Source organism: Suricata suricatta, chromosome 2 (genome assembly GCF_006229205.1).
Source record: "Suricata suricatta isolate VVHF042 chromosome 2, meerkat_22Aug2017_6uvM2_HiC, whole genome shotgun sequence".
NCBI lineage: Eukaryota > Metazoa > Chordata > Mammalia > Carnivora > Herpestidae > Suricata > Suricata suricatta.
Window position 1 is genome coordinate 102,538,541 of NC_043701.1, and position 18,748 is coordinate 102,557,288.

The following is an 18,748-nucleotide window of genomic DNA, read 5'->3' on the forward strand; positions in this document are numbered from 1 at the left end:
CCCCCCCTGTCACCTGCTCATTCCCTTGAGTGCGCAAACAGGCACATGTGCACATGTGTGAACGTGTCCATGAACCTGGCGGACTCTCACCTCTAAGGTTTCCTGCCTGCTCTGCCTTCTCTGCATGCCCTTTCTACCCTCTGAGCTCAGGATTTCCTGGGCGGTGTCCCCTGCTGTCCCTCCTCTGCTCCACAATTGCTGTGGGGACTCCCCTGGCCCTTCCTTCTCTAGTGCATGCTCCTTCCTCTGCTCTGGGACAGCCCCTCCCATGCCCTTGCTCCCATTCTGTTGGCTTCTTGCACATGGGCTATGTACATTCTTTTACGTGAGTGTCACTTAGGGTTGAGGTGTAAGGCCAGCCAAGGGTCCAGGCCATGTGGTCAGTCAGGGACCAAGAGTGTCACCCTGCCTGGCCTGTCCTGGCTCTAGGGAGGAAGGCACTCAGACCCTGACGCTGCCTCTGTCCATGTACTCAGCAGGGTCTCCGCTGCAGCCCTTCCCTAAGTGAGCTGTGCATCTGCTAGGGACAGGGCTGCACCTGCACCTGCTCTCTGCCATACATTGTGGTCGTGGGGGCTCTTGCGGGCCTGGCGGCTGCCCTTCACTCTCCAACTCAGCAGCTGTGACAACAGGGTTGAGCCCTGTCTGTTGGGTGTCTCCCGACTAAGTCCAAACTGCCTGGGAAGGGGTCCAGGGAGACAGGCCCCCTCAGCCAGCCTGACGCGCCACATGCCTCTGTGGGTGTGATTGTAGTCCCACCTGATGGCATTTGTACAGACCGAGCACGGCCACAAATCACACAGAACATGATGTTCCCAAATGAGAAGTAACTGGAAGCTTCCCCAGGCTCCCATTTCTCCCACTGCCCCTCATTGCTACATTTGTGCATCCTGTTCTGGTAGATGCCCTCTTCCTCCCAGCCTGTGTGTGGCGGCCTGTCCCCCCAGCAGGGTCAGGGAGCGTGCACTGTGCTTTCCGAGTTGTGCTGGCCTGAGAGAGGGCGCGTTGAGATTCGAGCGCTTGCTTCTCTCGTGTGTGAGGTTGTGTGTATTTTTGGGCATTGAAGCCTCCTTATATCTCTTTCTGAGAATGCTCTTTGTGTCTTCTGTCCATCTTCAATGGGAGTTTCTTATCCTGTACTGAAGTTTTTAGACATCTCTGTACATAATGGGGAAATTAGGTGTTCGTCTGTAATGTATTTTTTTCAACTTTCACTTTTTATTTGTCTGATATTGCTTGTGATGGTTTTTTCTCCAAGCAAAGGTGTTTTTTAACATTTAAAATGTTATAAAATTCATTGCTACCTTTATTTTCTTTTGTGTCTGGGTTTTGCATTAGAACGGTTTCTTTACACTGAGGTTATGAAGGATTTCACCCATTTTCCCATTTGTATGCTTTATTTTATGATTCTGTGAAAGTGACCTGGTGTGGTGTAACTTTTCTGTTTGTGCCTGTGATCCGTGTGCTGTGTGTGTGCTCTGTGTGATATGTGTGCTGTGTGTATGTGATTTATGTGATGTGTGTATGATCTATGTGCTGTGTGTGATCTTTGTGCTGTGTGTGTGTGTGTGTGTGTGTGTGTGATCCGTGTCCTGTGTGTGCTGTATGTGTATCTGTGTGTGTGATCCGTGTGCTGTGTGAACCTTTCTGCTGCTGTGTGGGGATTTTACCAAACGCGTGTCTTGTCTTCTGCGATTTCTTTTGTGCTACATTTTAGCAATTTCCGTCTCCCTTCACATTGTAGGGTAGATGTACCATTCTGTCATCTATCAAAGGAGTCCAAACTGTTCTCTTTTAACATTGGTGATTCCTTTGAATCCAGTGAATGAACGTCACTGTAACCTGGCGAACTTCTGTTTTATACCCTTGTGGTTTTCTGTTGATAACCCAGTGAAACTGCCTGTTAACCTGAGGAACATCAGTGGTTTACTCTAATTAACTCTGCTACTGAAAGCTGGATATCATCACATTGTTCATGGCTCCCGTTCCCAAACCTCTTTTCCCCCTTATGTTCAGTTACTGATAGTTGCCCTGCAAAATTAGGTACAGATTTCGTGTATCCTGAGTTCAGTTATTATCCAGATATTTATTGTTTGTGCTGGGTTTAGGAGTGGCATGTTTCCCCACTATGTGTTACGGCTTATGACAGGAAAGTGGTTAATTAATTATGATATTAATGAAAGCAAATTTTAGAAAATTTGGAAAAACAAAATTACTCGGATTTCATCATTATTAGTATCTTGTTGAATTTCTAATTAAAAATTACATTTGCCATTTATTAGATCATTAAAAAATTTCCTTTAATGCTTACTTTTGAGAGAGAGAGGTGGGAGACAGAGCATGAGCGGGTAGGGGCAGAGAGAAAGAGAAACAGAATCTGTGCTGACAGCTCAGAGCCCAGTGCAGGGATCGAAGCCACAAACCGTGAGATCATGACCTGAGCCAAAGTCAGATGCTTAACCAGCTGAGCCACCAAGGTGCCCTAGATCATTTAATAGTAAAAAAGTACTTGGTTACTATAACAGGTAAATTAAAAATATGTATGCATAAAAATAAATTCTCCTAGTTCTATAGTTAATGTTATACACCATAGAGAATATCCTCACACAGTTTTTAAAAATTGAGACATAATTCACATACTGTAAAAGTACCCATTACCGACTGCAGTTCAGTGTGTTTAGTGTATCTGTAAGACTGCGCAACCATCACATGGTCTCATTCCAGCACATTGTTATTACCCGGAAAAGAACTTCCCTCCCCATTTCCTCCCTAACCTCCCAGCCCTAGGCAGCCACCAGTCTACTTTCTGTCTCTAGTTTTGCCAGTTCTGGCATTTTGTATACTTGGAATCCAGCAACCCATGGCCTTGGTGTCTGGCTTTCACTCAACATAGTGTTTCCTGGGTTCGTCCATATTTGTAGCAAGTATCAGGACCTCATTCCTTTTGTTGGCCAAAACCTCGTTGTATGGATAGACCACACTGTTTACTAGGTCATCGGTTAACGACACTTGGGTTGTCTGTTATAAATAGTGGTGCTGTGAATGTCTGTGCACATGTTTGTGTGTGGATACACACTTTCATCCCTCTTCAACATATACCTTGATGTGGATTGCAGAGGCATACGGTAGCTCTGCGTTTGACCTTTTGAGGAATCACCAGAATTTTTCAAAGCAGCTCCATCCTTGCACCCCAGCACCCTGAGGAGATTCCTGTTTCTCTGCATCCTTGCTGATGCTTGTGATCATCTGTCTTTTTGATTATAGCTGTGCTGATGGTGTAGATTTGCATTTCCCAGTGACTAAAAATGTTGCGTGTGTTTTGCATATAGTTGACTACTGTGTATCATTTTTGGAGAAATACCTATTCAGACTGTTTACCCATTTTTAATTGGGTTGTCATTTTATTGTTGGATAAAAGAGTTCTTTATATATTTTGAACACTAGGCCCTTCTCAGATAAATGATTTGTCAGTATTTTCTCCCATTCTTTGCATTCCCATTTCTCTTTCTTGACAATGATCTTTGATGCACAGAAGTTTTTAATTTTGATGAGGTCTGATTTATGTTTTTTTCCCAGTTGCATGTGCTTGTGGCATCTATCATATTTAAGAAACCATTACCTAACCCATGAACACAGTGACTTACTCCTGTTACTTTCTTCCGAGAGTTACCTAATTTTACCTCTTGCATTCTTTGACCCTTCTGAGTCCATTTCTGAGCGTTTGGAGGTTGTGATTCAACCTCAGTGTTTTCCATGTGGATATGCAGTGTCTCAGTATCATGAATCAACTTGGTTTCCCTGTTGAGAAGCAGTTGGCCATGAACTTGAGATTGTATGTTTGGCCCTTCAGTTCTGTTCTGTTGACCCTCCATCAGGTCTGGCCTCTTGCCGGTACCATGCTTTCTTGACTGCCATGCCTTGCTGGCAAGCTGTGAGGTTAGGAAGTGTGAGTCTTGGGGCACCTGGGTGGCTCAGTTGGTTGAGCGTCTGACTTTGGCTCAAGTCATGATCTCGTGGTTTGTGAGTTTGAGCCTTACCACATTGGGCTCTGTGCTATTAGCCTGTCAGCACAGAGCCCGCTTTGGATCTTCTGTCTCTCTCTCTCTGCTCCTCCCCTGCTCGCTCTCTCCCCAAAATAAATACGTATTAAAAAAAATGAAATGTGAGTCTTGCCGTTGGTGTTCCTTTTTCAGGATTGTTTTAGCTATTCTGCCCTTGCATTTCCATATAGATTTTAGTGTCAGCTCGTCAGTTCCTGCATAGAAGCCTCTTGGGAATATTGACAGGCATTCATTTACGCATTGGCCGTGGATGAGTTTGGGGAGTGTTGCTGCTTAACAGTATTTAAGTCTTCTAGTCCATGAACTTGAGAGGCCTATTTTCATTCAGTTTATTTTCAGTTCTTTTCACCATGTTTTGCTGTTTTTGGAGATTAAGTTTTTGTGGGGGTTTTTTGCTGTTAAATTTATTCCTAAGCATTTTATTCTTTTTCTTTTTAAGTTTCATTTATTTATAGAATCTCTGAACCTGACTTGGGGCTTGAACTCATTGGACTTGAACTCAGCTGACTGAGCCATGCAGGTGCCCCTGGAATTGTTTTCATGTTTTTTTTCCTCAGATTGTTCATTGTTACCGAATAGAAATACAGTTGAGTTTTTGCATGTTGGTCTTGTAAGCTGCAACTTGGCTTAACTCATTAACTCTAAGTATTTAGTAGACTCTTTTGTTTTTAAATAACTTTTTTTAATGTTTATTTTTGAGAGAGAGAGGGAGACACAGAATCTGAAGCAGGCTCCAGGCTCTGAGCTGTCAGCACAGAGCCCGATGCAGGGCTCGAACCCATGAACCATAATATCATGACCTGAACCGAAGTCGGATGCTCAGCTGCCTGAGCCCCTCCCCCCGCCCCAGATGCCCCTGGTTTTGTTCTTTCCTCCTTGGGAAACTTCTGCATGATTTCCTTGGTTGTGCCTGCTGGTCCTTGTGTTGGGTTGGCTTTTTCTTTGCAGTCACTCCTCCATCCCACAAGTCTTTGTTTTCTGTGAGCTGGCAGACGCGACGGGAGGACAGAGATGTGTGTGGGTGCGCCTGTGCCTCCAGTGCTGTGTGGGAGAAACCCTGGGTCTTGGGGATGGGGACGGGCACCTCTTCCTGGACGCACTCCTTGCTCCCCACCCCACTTTCTGGTCCTTCTGTGCTATACATTGGTTGCTTTGTAAGTCTGTTTTTTAGCTCAAAAGAGTTCCTAAAACTTAACTTTGTTTTTACTTTACGATAACAGAGTTTGACCTGAGAATTCCTGACTTAATTTAAAAATTTAAAGCCTGAGTTAAAACCTTTTCCTATTCTTGGGTGGGTCTGGTTTCTATATTTGAAAGTAGGAAGGTTTCTGCTTGAAATTTCTCATGCTTCTGTCTTGAGAACACCTGTTGTGTTTGAAACAAGATCAAATCTGGGCAAATTTAAAACCAGGGCTTATTTCAAGAAAACTGACTCTTTTTCATCTTTGGGGGATTGTGCATGAAGGAGACTTCCCTCCCCCGCTGAGTACAATGGCTGTGAACACGCGTTAATGCAGAGATGTTCATGTAAGGGAACCTGCAGTTTATCGTTTGCATTAGAGAATCGCGCCGATGGCTGTCCTTCCTTCCTGTGAACTGTGAGCAGTGTGTCCTTTGTCCGGATTCTTTCACTCCAGTATGCTTCTCATCTGTTCATGGAGAGGGCAGGGGGTGTGCCCAGTGATCCACATTTCCTAACAGTCCGTTCCTGCAGCGGCTCGCATTGCTCTTCCTGGTTCACAGACCTGTGCAGACATGGACTGGGTGACATGGCTGCTGGGAGAGGGCAGCGGGGTCTGGCCGACGCGTCCCCCCCTTGATACCGGTGCTCAGCTCCCTGGGCCTGGTGCGCTGACATCACCTGCCAGGCCCCTCCTGCGGTGCTGCTGCTGGTAGCGACCCCCTGTCCCCCCGAGTCGGGAAGGGTTGGGGGGCAGGCTACGGGGCAAGTGGGCTGTGATGTGCTGGTACAGCCCAGGACCGTAGACTTGCTGGCTGCAGGGCCAACTGCTGGTATGTCCCTGGCCTTCGTGTTCCTGCAGACCCCATGAGCTGGCCTGGTCCCCCTCTTGTTCCGCCACGTGCACGGTGCTCCTGCTCTGGCACCACAGCACTCACCAGTATGGGACAGGCCGCCCCTGCTGGGCTGTGCCCATCCTGGCAACGCATCCGCTGTGCCTGAGGCCGGCCCATCCACCCTGCTGCTTTTGCTTTCTGCTGCTCCGCTCCTGGTCCTCCTAGAGTCCTTCTGCTGTCTTTCCCATCTACCTCTCATGAGACTGACACCTGTTGTCCCCCCAGATGTTGGCACATCTGTAAGAAGTGGGTCTTGCAGAGTGAGAGTGAGGTGGGGTCCTGACGCTGGAAACCCTGCTCCCTGGGGAAGCTGCTCCTGGGTTCCCCTGGTTTCCGTGACACCCCTGGCCCCGCTTCCTACTGTGGGGTCTCTGCATGCCGTGTGCATGTTTGGGCCCGTGGCCATGTGATCACGTCCCTCTTGTTGGTGGGTGCTGGAGGTCTGGTGTGGTGTTCTCGAGTGTGGTTACTGCTCAGCTGGGGTCTGTTTTGAACGGAGGTAGTAAAGCTGGTCATGACTTGTTTGATTTTGGATGATGAAAAGAAAATGGAGTTAAGACTAAGATTTCAGCCTTCTCTGCTCGTCCTGTGTGTGGAAGTTACCTCATTTTTGTTGGAAAACATGTATTTTACATTCACGTACTTGTAAAATATTTGGAATGTTCTTTCTCTTCTTAAAATAATTAAAGTGGGGGGCGCCTTGGTGGCTTAGTCGGTTAAGCGTCTGACTTAAGCTCAGGTCATGATCTCATGGTTCATGAGTTCAAGCTCTGCGTCAGGCTCTGTGTTGACAGCTCGGAGTCTGGAGCCTGCTTCAGATTCTGTGTCTCCCTCTCTCTGCCCGTCCCCTGCTCACACGCTGTCTTTCTATCAAAATATAAATAAACATTAAAAAAGTTTTATTAAATGACGTGCTTTAAGATGTCTTGCTGTAGCAAACGTGCACTGCCAGTCCACCAGAACACGCATAGTGATGTCGATGCTGTTTTTGTGGGCTGACCCTCCGAGCAGTTCGCAGTAAGACCTACTGCGAGGGGCTTCAGTTATTTCAGGTAAATAAAGAATAATCTAGTATTTTTAGTTGTGCTATAAAATTAGAAGGTTAAAGGCAGATGACCAGAATATATTATGTGGCAAGAATTTTGCATCAGATGCTGATGCGGTGGTGGAGAGCCTCCTGGTGGGCAGGGTGAGTGGGAACTGCAGGCCGGGGGCATTGGTGCCCTGTGTGTCCCCACTGCTGCGCACTGGGTCATCATGCCGGCAGCTGCTACGAGCGGTCAGGAGCAGAAGCAGGAACACGGGAGCGAGGTGAGACATGGGCTGATGACCGCAGGGCCTAGGGATCGAAGCTGGGTGGGGGTGGTGAGTTCGATTCCCACCACAGGCCTTGGGTTAGTTGGACACCGTGAGGAAAGTCGGAGGTGGCACATGTGAGCCGCGAAGTCTTCAGTCTTTCCAACACGTGCAGAGCACTTCCGCAGTCAGGGAGCAACGGCACAGGCCGCCGCATGAGTGGCTTAGAAGGAGCTTGCATGGCCAGTAAGCACAAGCATACAGGGAAGCCATGAGACTCCTCGTGTACTCGGGGGGCAGGACCCCCGGCATGGCGCAGGTGCTGCAAGGTGCTGTAGCATGGAGCGGTCCTGGGCCAGCAGGTCCCCCTCTGGGTGCACAGACTGACCTTCAGGGTTTTAACGATTCCACGAAAGGAGAGAGTGGTGTCATCAGCGCCCACAAGGCTTCCTTCTGCTTCCTCACTTAGGATTTTCCATTCCTGTCTCTCTTTCTCCCTGCCCCCAGACGTGATAGGACAAACCCAGAAATCAGGAGACTTCACTCGTCGTATGTCAGTAAAAAAAAGACTTAAGCTTAACGTGATTGTTACGAATGTCCTGTAATCACCTAATGCCCAGTGTGCGTTCACGTTTTCCTGGGTGTCTGTGTCTTCTCGCTGCTGGTTTTTCCAGACTGGTGTTCTGGCTGGTCCGGATGTGGCACTTGCTTACTGGGTCTTCTGAGCCTCCTGATTTAGAATTCTTTTGCTTTCCTCTTTCAACTTATCATTGTTTGGTTGTAAAGAAACATGGAACTTTGTCGTAGTTTCCAGCATTCTGGACTTGATTCTCACAAGCATGTTCTCTGCTCCTTTGCTCACCACATGCTGGTGGGACGGGATGGATTTTAAGCCCTGTGTTGGGGCAGGATAGTCATAAGGCTTGTCCTGAGCCCAACTTCTTTCCAGGCGGGAGTGCGCTGAAGAGGGTGGTGACCAAGTACAAGGGGGACTGAGGCCCTGGGCAGGACGGTGACTGTGGGTGTCAGGGAGGCACCTGGACTGTACCGACCTGGAGTGTGGGACCTGAAGCCATGCGCTTCTGCTACTGGAGGAGCTGGGAAGAGGTGCCAGAGGCTATGAGCACACTGGACCTGCTTGGTGCCCTTTGGATGGGTTACCTGCACAGACTGTGCAGTCTGACCCTTCCTGCCCAAGCAGTACAGTGAATGTGACTGTCACGTCTGGGCCCTGAGATGGGGCCCACGCACCTGCTTGCAGGAGGGCACTGTTGGCACGAGGTTCCCAACACAGGGCGTTAGCCTCCCAAGGGTGGGCTCACCTCACCCAGCTTGAGAAGTGCAGGAGCCCACACCTGCTGTGGCTCCTGCCCAGGTCCTGGAGGCGGAGGGATTAGTGGGATCAGTGAGGAGGAAGGGGTCAGTGGGAGGGACGGAAGTGTCCCACAAGGGAAGAGGGTAAACCGCCTTAGACGTGCACACAATCCACATGCTCGTGCCACATACACATGCACAGGCCCTGGTCCCTCCCATGGGTACGCTCAGGGGAGCCACCCCCACTCCTGGAGCCTCAGGGGGCCTGACGGGGGCCTGCGTGCCCCACACACGCTAGCACCTGCAGGGGCTACAGCTCCTTCCCCACCGCTTGTTACGCCACCCACTGCTGGAAGGGCTCTGGTTCCTGCCCTGTGCAGAGGCATGGAAGGGGAGGGGCCTGAGCTCCCACCCCTGGAGGGGTGCTGGCTGTGGCACAGGACCCTGGCCTGGTGTCTCCTCTCACGTGGCCAGCTGTGGGCTCCTGGGACCCCAGGGCTGCAGGGAGGCCCGCGTGCTGACTCATGCTCCTCCCCGCCTCTCCTCTCCCCTCCTCTGTGCAGCTACATCTGCAGCTGCAGAGGTGTGGCTATGGCCAGTTGGGGATGATGGGGTGAGGGGGCCCAGAGCACCTGCACATGACAAGAGGCTTATTTTTACACATTGTTGGCTGGAAATAATTGACTTTATTTAAAGAGAATGTGGACTTCAAGTGTTAAAAAAAAAAGCACCCAGGTGGGTGCTGGGCTCCGTTGGGCTGCAGGGCATAGCTGCCCATGGGCGGCACTGGTGAGCAGGGCTCCTCTGTGAGCACACGGCTCCAGGGGTGTGGGGCGCCCCCCAGCATGGCTGAGGAGGGCTCAGCCCTGTGTTGTGGGATGTGGCTGTCCCTCCTCTGTGAGGGTCCCAAGATTTGTCTCTAGATTTCTGCCAAGTGCCAGGCCGTGTTGGCCTCTGATTTGTATGTGTTGTATTTCTGTGTTTCTATAACTTAGATGGTTTCGAATAGTTAACACGCACACTCCGGAAGGCCGTGCCGCGGGCTGTGCAGGGGGGATGACACCCCTGCACCACCTCTCCCCCACCCCCACCCTGTCCTGGCTGTCTCTTGGGGGTGCTCACTGCACACTCCAGCATGACCGTTATGCCACAGTCCTGAAGCTGCATCAGTGCCAGCAGGGCCAGCATCGGAATGCAGGCCTGGTCCTGGGGCCTCAGAGTGGATCGCTGCCTCCTGTCTAGGAGTCCTGATGAAGAGCCATTTTTCCCTGGGTAGAATGTGTTGCAAGGGACTTAATGCCTAAAGGAACAGAGAAGAAAGCCAGAGTTCCTGTTCTGCCATCCGACACATCTCAGAGACGTACCACGCTTGCTTTTATCTGCAAACCTGTGTGTGTTTCTTAGGAAGTGGACCCACACCGCATCTGAGCCCCACACCTTCCTCCCACCCTGTTCCCTGGGGCTCTTTCCTGAACTCCCTTCCAGACTCTGGGAGGCCCTCCGTGCCTCTGTCAGCTTCTGGGCTTGTGGACAGCCCCCTACCCCCCTGGCCTGCAGCTGCCTGGCTGTCTTCACACCTCTGTCCCTCTGCATGCATCTTCCTGTCCTGGTCTCCCCTTGGTCAAGGACACAGATGGGATCAGGTTCCCCCAGTGACCTTTCAATTGTTAATTTTTGTTATTATTTTTAAAAAATGTTTTATTTTTGAGACAGCATGAACAGTTATTTTTAAGACGGAGAGACAGAGTGAGCAGGGGAGGGGCAGAGAGAGGGAGACACAGAATCTGAAGCAGGTTCCAGGCTCTGAGCTGTCAGCACAGAGCCTGACGTGGGGCTTGAACCCATGAACTGTGAGATCATGACCTGACCTGAAGTTAGATGCTTAACCGACTGAGCCACCCAGGTGTCCCTCATTTAAACTTTTAAATAAGGCACATTTTGAGGTGCTGGAGGTTAGGACACCATAGAATATTGGGGTCATACTTCATTCCCTGGTAGCAGCCAGTTATCAGCTGCTAGAGCTGGGCAGTGATGGAAGCCAGCTTCACATGTAAGGTGTACAAGGCAGACCCACAGGAGGTATGTTCCCCAAGAGCTACCACCTGACCAGAGATGGGGGGCTGGTGGGGTACCTGTGCTCCGACCCTTCTCTGCGTGTCTTCATCTACACAGATGGACACATGCTTGATTCTGTGTCTCCCCACGAGTGCAGTCTCTGTGGGCCTCTCCCTCCACGTGTGTGTGCCAGGCTCCCTGAGGGCCAGAGAAGGTGGCTGAACCGCACCTATTGCTAGGGGACGTCCTCACTCAAAAATGTCACCTTCTCCACAATTAGGCTTCTGTCCTGAATTTAGGTCTGAAACTCCCACTTCCGGTAGTGGGCTTGTGAGTCCAAACATTTCTCTGTGGTATTTACACTGTTCTTAGCACTGTTAAGTTTAACAGTACTTGATTTGTAACATCAGCCAAGCCACTCGGCCTGATCTGGGTACACCTTCAGAGACAGTGGGTTGTGGCCAATGGGTTTTTAAGGTGGTTCCAGCACACTGCTCACATCTCAGGAAAAGCGCAGCCCAGGCCATGGTGGGGCTCATGTGGCAGCTGCGGGCACAAGTTGTTGGGATGTTTGGTGAAGACCAGCCCCTGGGGCTTTGTTCCTGAGGCCCTTCCATTGAGGGACCGAGCTGGGTTGTGGGGTCCGCAAAGTTTGGCAGGCCGGGCTGTGCCATGGACCCCGGCTGCCACACTCGGGGACTTCTCAGCAGCATGTCCTTTTGTTCCTGGGTTTCCCAGGAGGCCTGAGGAGGAGGGCCAGGAAGGAAGTCACCCTCCTGAGGGAGCTTCTGGGGAACTGGAGGTGGGCTGGGGCGTGGCTGGAGCATGGCTCAGGCGTGGTCAGGGTGGGGCCGGGCTGGGGCGTAGGTGGGATGTAAGTGGGACGTGGTTGGGCACAGCTGGGGCTGGGGCGTGGCGACGCGGTGCCACCTCACCTGTCGTCTTTCCCCAGGAGGCAGGAGCAGTTCCAGAGAAACCCCGACAGCTACAACGGCGCTGTCCGTGAGAACTACACCTGGTCGCAGGACTACACCGACCTGGAGCTCAAGGTGCCGGTGCCCAAGCACGTGGTGAAGGGCAGGCAGGTAACCTTGGGGCCCCTCCAGCTCCTCACACACCTTTGCTCCGTGGCCATGGATGCCTGGTGTGGCTGTGCTGGAGCCAACTGGCCTGGTCTGTGATCCCCGCTGTCCTTCAGACCTGCTGTACTGCTCCAGTGCACCTGCTGCTGGGTGTTGAGCTCCAGTGTCCTCTGGTGGTTTATTGCGTGGTATCCCCTCAGCAAGCCTGACAAGGGAGGCAGGGTGATCCTGTCACGCCCGTTTCACCCATGGAGAAGGCGGCGCCTGGAGAGGCAGGCCAGAGATCCCCCCAGGTTGTGCAGTGGCCTGTGGCTCCTGGTCCTGTGCTCTCCAGCTCCACCACGGGGTGGGGTCCACCTCAGCCCTAGCAGGGGCGCTCACAGCCTGAGCTGCTGTCCACACTCGTGGGCAGGAGCAGAAAAGGAACCTTTGATGGTGGGGGGTTACTTGGGAGCCGTGCGAGTAGGGAGGCCTCGCTTTAAAGGAAGAGCCCTGTGTGATTTGGGAGATGGGCCGTGGTGTCACCAGGATCCCCTCAGTGCAGAAACTTGTGCTGTCTGCTGGACACACCGTATCCTGGCTTCAATCTTCACGAGAGCCCGCAGCCTGTGCGGGAGGCGAGACAGCGGGGCCGAGTGGTCCCTCGGCCCCCCCGAGCGACATGGGCGCGCCGACCCCGTGCCTGGGACGTGCTGCCTCGGAAGTTCCTGCCGCTTTCTCGCTTTTCAAAGAGCAGTGCTGCTGGCTTCCTCCAAAGAGAAGGTTCTGGAATGTGCAAAGTGGAGCTTGTACCTGACTTGCTCCTACGTTTTCTGGATTCGGCTGCCATGTGAAGTGGCCTGGGCCCGGCTGGTCTGGCTGTGTTTGGAGAAAGCCAGGCTGTGCAGTGAGTCAGCCCCTCCAGGGTCCCCGTCTCGAGGCGCTGACTCCAGACTGCCCAGGCTGCACCTGAAATGGGCCTAGCCGCGCACAGGACTCTAGTGGGGACCGGGCAGCCTCCCGAAGATGCACCCCCGCCAGCGTCAGAGGGAGAAAAGGTGGGAGCCCTGAGGCTTCTCGGCCCCATGTGGTTGTGGGTCAGGGGTCTTGGTCCATGCTGGCTGGGGCATCCTGTCCATTCCTTTCTCCCTCCGCCCTCCTCCTGCCCCATGTGCAGAGATGTCACTAGGGCTTGCTGATCCCTGATCAGGTGGGCTTCAGGGTCTGAGTCAAACCTGATGACTAGGGGTCATCCACACAGCATCTCGCTCTGGTGACGGAGTCCCCTCCAGTGCTGGTAGGTCGTCCTTCCTGGGCGACTTTGTCCAGTGTCTTCTGGGGTCCCGGGGGAGGATTTGCCCATCATCTTCTGAGGTTACATTGGGCGGGGGGGGCGGGCTTGGCCCAGTGTCTTCTGAGGTTCCAGTGGCGGGGGAATTTGCCCAGCGTGTTCTGGGGCTCCAGTGCTGGGGGCACTTTGCCCAGTGTCTTCTGGGGTTTTAGTGTTGAGGGGATTTGCTCAGCGTCTTCTGGGGCTCAAGTGGTGGAGGGGACTTTGCCCAGCATCTTCTGGGGTTCCAATATTGGATTTGCCCAGCGTCTTCTGGGGCTCCAGTGGTGGGGGGACTTTGCCCAGCATCTTCAGGGGCTCCAGTGGTGGTAGGGACTTTGCCCAGTGTCTTCTAGGGTTCCAGTGTGGGGGACTTTGCCCAGCGCCTTCTGGGGTTCCAGTAGAGGGGAATTTTCCAGTGTCTTCTGGGACTCGAGTTGGGGGGGGTTCCAGAATCTTCTGGGGCTCCAGTGGGGCAGGTGCTAATGTAGGTGTCACCTTTTGCTGGGGTTAATGTGTATGCAGGTGAATTCGTTAAGAAAACTACTGGCTACAAACTTTACTAAAGATAGCTGCAGCTTCCTGGTCTACCTCCCGTCTTCTGACTCCCCCACGAACTTCTGGGACTTCCCTTCTGAAGGGCTTGTGTCAGGTCTAACCTAAAACTGGTTATTTCCTCTTTGGGGACCCAGGTCACCTGGCCTCTGGCTATACTTACCACCCCGGGAAACATTCGTGCTGGTGACGGTGGTGTCAGTCTTCTGAATCTGCCACCAGCACTGTGTCTCGAGAGTCCTGTGCCTTGGATCATGTCCCACTAGGGAACGGTCTATCATATCTGGAGGTCAGATCCACGCCCTCTCTCAGATGCATGTGTTGTGACCTTGCCATGTCCTCACTCACCAAGGGTGGCTGTGTGCTCGTTCCTGCCTGAGACCTTGACTGAGCTCATGGCGGTCCCCAAGGTTTGGATGAGATTGCTGCTCTGGGGCTGACCTCACGGAAGTGAACACCTGTCCTCACGTAGTAACAGACTGTTTTCTTGTGAGGAGAACGTTTAAAATTTAACCTGTTAGCAGTCGTCACATTCCATGCTATTCCTATACTGAAGCAGGGGAGGGGGAGAGAGGGAGGGAGGGAGAGTCCCAAGCAGGCTCTGGAGAGCCCAACATGGGGCTTGAACTCACAAATCATGAGATCATCACCTGAGCCAAGATCAGGAGTCGGACACTTAACTGACTGAGCTATCCAGGCACCCCTGGAACCTTGTAAACCTCTGTGGTCTCTCACCTTTTTTTTTTTTAGTTATTTAAGAGTTTTAACCACAGTTCACTTAAGACTTAGCAGTAGGTTTATTTTGCTGGTCTCAGGGTTTTTTCCTCGGAGTCATCACTTTCTTTGTGGACTGGCTGCTTTCCAAGCCCTTCTCTGAGGTGCCTGTCACAGCTACCTGTCAGCAGTGTTTATTTTGGGGTTTTGTCTGTGGCACTGTCAGACATCGTGGTGGTGGCTATGGTCGCAGCGGCCCAATGGTGAAGTCACGATTGTGGGTGTGCAAGCAGCCCTGTGAGTGTGCGGAGGGGCTGGCAGGGACCCCAGGCCCCTCCTCCGGTGGTGACCGGCGCCAGCAGCAGCAGAGCAGCTCCTGTCCCCTTCCTCCACGCTGGTGCTTATGGCCCTCTGGCATGGTGACGAAGGAGTGCGTGCAGCGCGTCATGGCCAGGGTCCTGCTTTTTCACGTGGCTGTTTTGCTGGTGGATCTGAAGCAAAACTCGGCTGAGGCTTTGGCCTCGAATAGGAGTGAAGTGTGCTCGGCTCTTCCCTTTGCCTGCCATGCTGAGGAGCAGGGGCCGTCCGCGCCGGGACGGGAGCCGGTGCCCTGCCAGCGTCCCCCACCTGGCATTTCCCTGAACACAGGACTTGGCTGCCAGAAGATTGAGCTCTGAGGTTGTGAGGCCGACCTCGCATACAGTCGAGAGAACTGAAGGTGCGAGCCGCCGAGGCCCCGTTCCTGCCCCATCAGGCAGTCACTGTTGAACGGAAAGCGTGGCGACACTGTTGTAGACAAGAGTCCTAGCTGGTTTGCACAATTTCCCTCCTCCCTGGTACGACGTCCTCTCTGCTCGGTGACCCTGCACGGTCTTTGCTGACTGAGGAGTCCTGTGCCTTCACCACAGGAATCTTCCAGAGTGGCACCGAGGCTCTGAGCACGGCTGCTGCCACGGCACTTCGCCCCTGAGCTTGGCGCTACCGATGGAATTTGTCCTGCAAGCTCCGAGCCGCCAAGTTCCTTCTCACGGTGGGGGAGGAGCTGCATTCTACTTCGTGCATGTGTGGGCACTCGGGCGTGATCTCTTCACGGGGCCCGTCCCTGTCCTGCTGTCCTCCGCCAGCCCCCGCTGTGGCCTTTGTCACCACTGAGTCAAAGTCGTGAGCTTCTGGGTCACCTGTGAGTGTGTGCTGCCACCTCCCCGGTGTGTCAGGACCGTGAAGGTGCAGGTGCTCTGCCCCCAGGGCCTCTCCAGGCTACGGGTGGTTACTGACGCAGCTCCTGGTGACTGGCACTGCTGTCACCACCAGCATCTTGCGGTGGAGACTGGAGTAGAGAGTGCCTTCTGATAGGCTCTGGTTTGCAGGTGTGTACCCCCTGCGGAGCGCTTGCCACAGAGTGCTATTGCCGGATGACGAGGCATGCGGCCCTTCCTCGGGCTGCTGGTGGCCCTCCGCAGGGGCACACCTGTCCATGTTCCCATCATCGGCGCACAGGGGCACGTCGTTGGGTCTGGGGGTAGATGGAGCAGGATGGGTGGAGAGAGGGTGTCTGAGGATATGTGGGTTCACGTCCTTACGTGCGCCGGTCGGACCTCAGGCCCTTTCCTTAGTGGTTTCCAGGAGCTCTTTGCAGCTCTGTGTCGAAGGTCAGCCTCATGTCTGGTGGGTGGTACAGCCCTGTGGCTTCATTTTGTTATTAATATTTGAGTTGGCTCGTGGTTTCTTTTCCTTGTGGAACTTAATTTATTTTTATGTAGTCAGATTAGTCTCTTCCTGCGGCATCTGGAATTTGCACCAGGATTAGAAAGGAGTAGGTTGCGTTTTGAGGGAGCTTCTTTGAACCTTTGCTGCCTTACAGTCCACTTGGATTTTCTTACCCTTTTCAAGCAGTTTCGTCTAAATTCCAGTGGTTTCCTATTTGCCTGTCACGGGAAGGAAACGACTTGTGTCTCTGATGGAGGGTCTTTTGTGTGGTGCTCTGGGCCTTACTTCGTTGGTCACTAGCTGTAGCCTCGTGAACACGGTATGAATTTTATCACTTAGAATCGAGCTGTTGTATTTGGTTCAGTGGAGACAATCCAGAAATGCTCCTGCTCAAAAAGGACAGGGACAACCTGAGCAGAATTAGCCAAAGCCGAGGGTGGAAACGGACACTAGTGTGGATTTTTAAAAGTTTTGTTTTAAAGAAGTGGTCTGGACTGTGCCCGCCATCTGCTGTGGGTCACTCGCTGCGTGTGTCTAGGGAGGTGGGGGTGCTGCTGAGGAGGGGGTGCCCTGGGCCTGACAGCGGCTCCTGCGTTGGACAGAAGGCTAACTGCGCTTTGTAAACACGAATGTGTCCACACGTGGTGCTTCTGCGTGTCATCTTTATGTTGTATATCGTTCAGTGAGGGACAGGTCTCTCAGCCTTGTGGGTGTTGTTCTTACTGTCACGGGTGCCTCCTCGCTAGAGTCCTTGTCAGCACCTCAGGGTGATGGCCTCTGGCCTGGATCACGACACTCCTGCAGGTGAGATTTTTTTTCCGGGGTGGTCTCAACCTCTGTTTCCACACTGGGACCGACTCCTAGGCCCTTCCCTGGCATCTGAGGCCTGGCCACTTGGGAGGAGGCAGGGGGAGGCATGTCTGCCCTGCGCATCACGCACCCATCTGGATCGGCCCTGTCTTCCCCTCTGCCACCGCCCATGGGCACGCGTTCTCACTTCTCTGCTGGCATGCACAGGAGCTCCGGGATTTTCTGAAGCCTGCAGTGCTCGCACCGGCGTAGATTTTACGTAACCACCAAAAGTGTGTGCGGGCTTGTCCCGCTTCCCGAGCACCTGCTGTCACCTGTGGTCTGCCTCCTGATGACTGCCCGGAGGAATCGCATGGTGGTTTCCGCTAGTGTCTCCGGATGACTCACAATGTTGAGTATCTTTTCATGTGCTTATTGGTTATTTGTACGTCTTTTTTAGAGAAATGTCTATTCGATGTCTTTGCCTTTTTAAAAATTGTATTATTTTTATTGTAGAATTGTAGGAGTTCTTTTTAAATATAAGTACTATACCCTAGTCAGAAAATTTGCAAATATTTTCTTCCGCTCCATGAATTGTCTTTTTAAGAGATGTGGGAGTTTTTTATTTTATTTTTTAAAAATGTTTATTTTTTGAGAGAGAGAGGGAGAGCCAGGGAGGGGCAGAGAGAGAGGTGAGAGAAATTCCAAGCCGTCTCTGAGCTGTCAGCACAGAGCCCAACACGGGGCTTGAACTCACGAACTGTGAGATCATGACCTGAGCTGAAACCAACCAAGAGTTGGATCCTTAACCAACTAAACCACCCAGGCGCCCCAAGAGATGATGCTTTTTGAAGCACAAAAATCCTTATCAGTAGCTTGCATATTTTGTTTATTTATGGTTGCTCGTGCATACCTAAGAAGCGATTGTGGGATCCAAGGTCTTGGATATTTACTTTTTTTTTCTTCCAGAGTTTCATGGTTTTAGCCCTTATGTAGAGGTTTTTGGTCCATTCCAAGTTCATGCTTGTGTACGGCAGGAGGGAGTGCTCGGACTTCCCTCTGTGTGCGGACAGCCCTTGTCACCGTCCTGCTTGTTGAACAGACTCGACTCTTCCCCATCGAATTGCCTCGGCACCCTTGTTCACCATCCCTGACTCTAAGTTTATGGGTTTGGTGCTGAATTTTAAATTCCATTCCAGTGATCTCTATGTCCATTTTTATGGCAGCATCACACTGTTTAGATGATTCAATGTGTGTGGTGAGTTTTTTTGTTCCCTTTTTCCTCCATGACTGCTTTCTTTTGTGTTAGAGATGTTCTAGTGTAGTATTTTAATTCCCTCATTTTTTTATTAAACCATATTTTTGGAGCAACTCAGTCGGTTGAGTGTCTGGCTTCAGCTCAGGTCATGATCTCGTGGTTTGTGAGTTTGAGCCCCGTGTGGGGCTCTGTGCTGACAGCTCAGAGCCTGGAGCCTGCCTCAGATTCTCTGTCTCCCCCTCTCTCTCTGATCCTCCCCTCCTCAAGCTGTTTCTCTCTCTCTCTCTCTCTCTCAAAAATAAATAAAAACCTTAAAAAAACAAAAAGACCCCACCTATTTTGGGGGTGATTGTCTTCGTGTTTTCTCTGGGATTACAATCAGTACAGACTTAATTCCAGTGTGTACACAGAAGTGGGTTTTATGTGTGATTTCTCTTCTCTGCTCCTTTGTGGTACAGCACTTTTCTCTTTTTTTAGGTTAGTTTATTTAATTTGAGAGAGAGTGTGCGTGTGAGCAGGGGAGGGGCAGAGA

At 51.9% G+C, this 18,748-nt stretch overlaps 1 protein-coding gene across 2 annotated transcripts in view; it reads left to right on the top strand.

The window, feature by feature from the left end:
• Nucleotides 1–18,748, top strand: part of NUDCD3 (NudC domain containing 3) — a 56,693-nt gene that overhangs the window by 22,197 nt on the left and 15,748 nt on the right. For both annotated transcript variants that reach the window (XM_029931064.1, XM_029931060.1), the window contains exon 3: nucleotides 11,755–11,887. In XM_029931064.1, coding sequence (XP_029786924.1) covers nucleotides 11,755–11,887 — 133 coding nt within the window. The remainder of the gene's footprint in view (nucleotides 1–11,754; nucleotides 11,888–18,748) is intronic.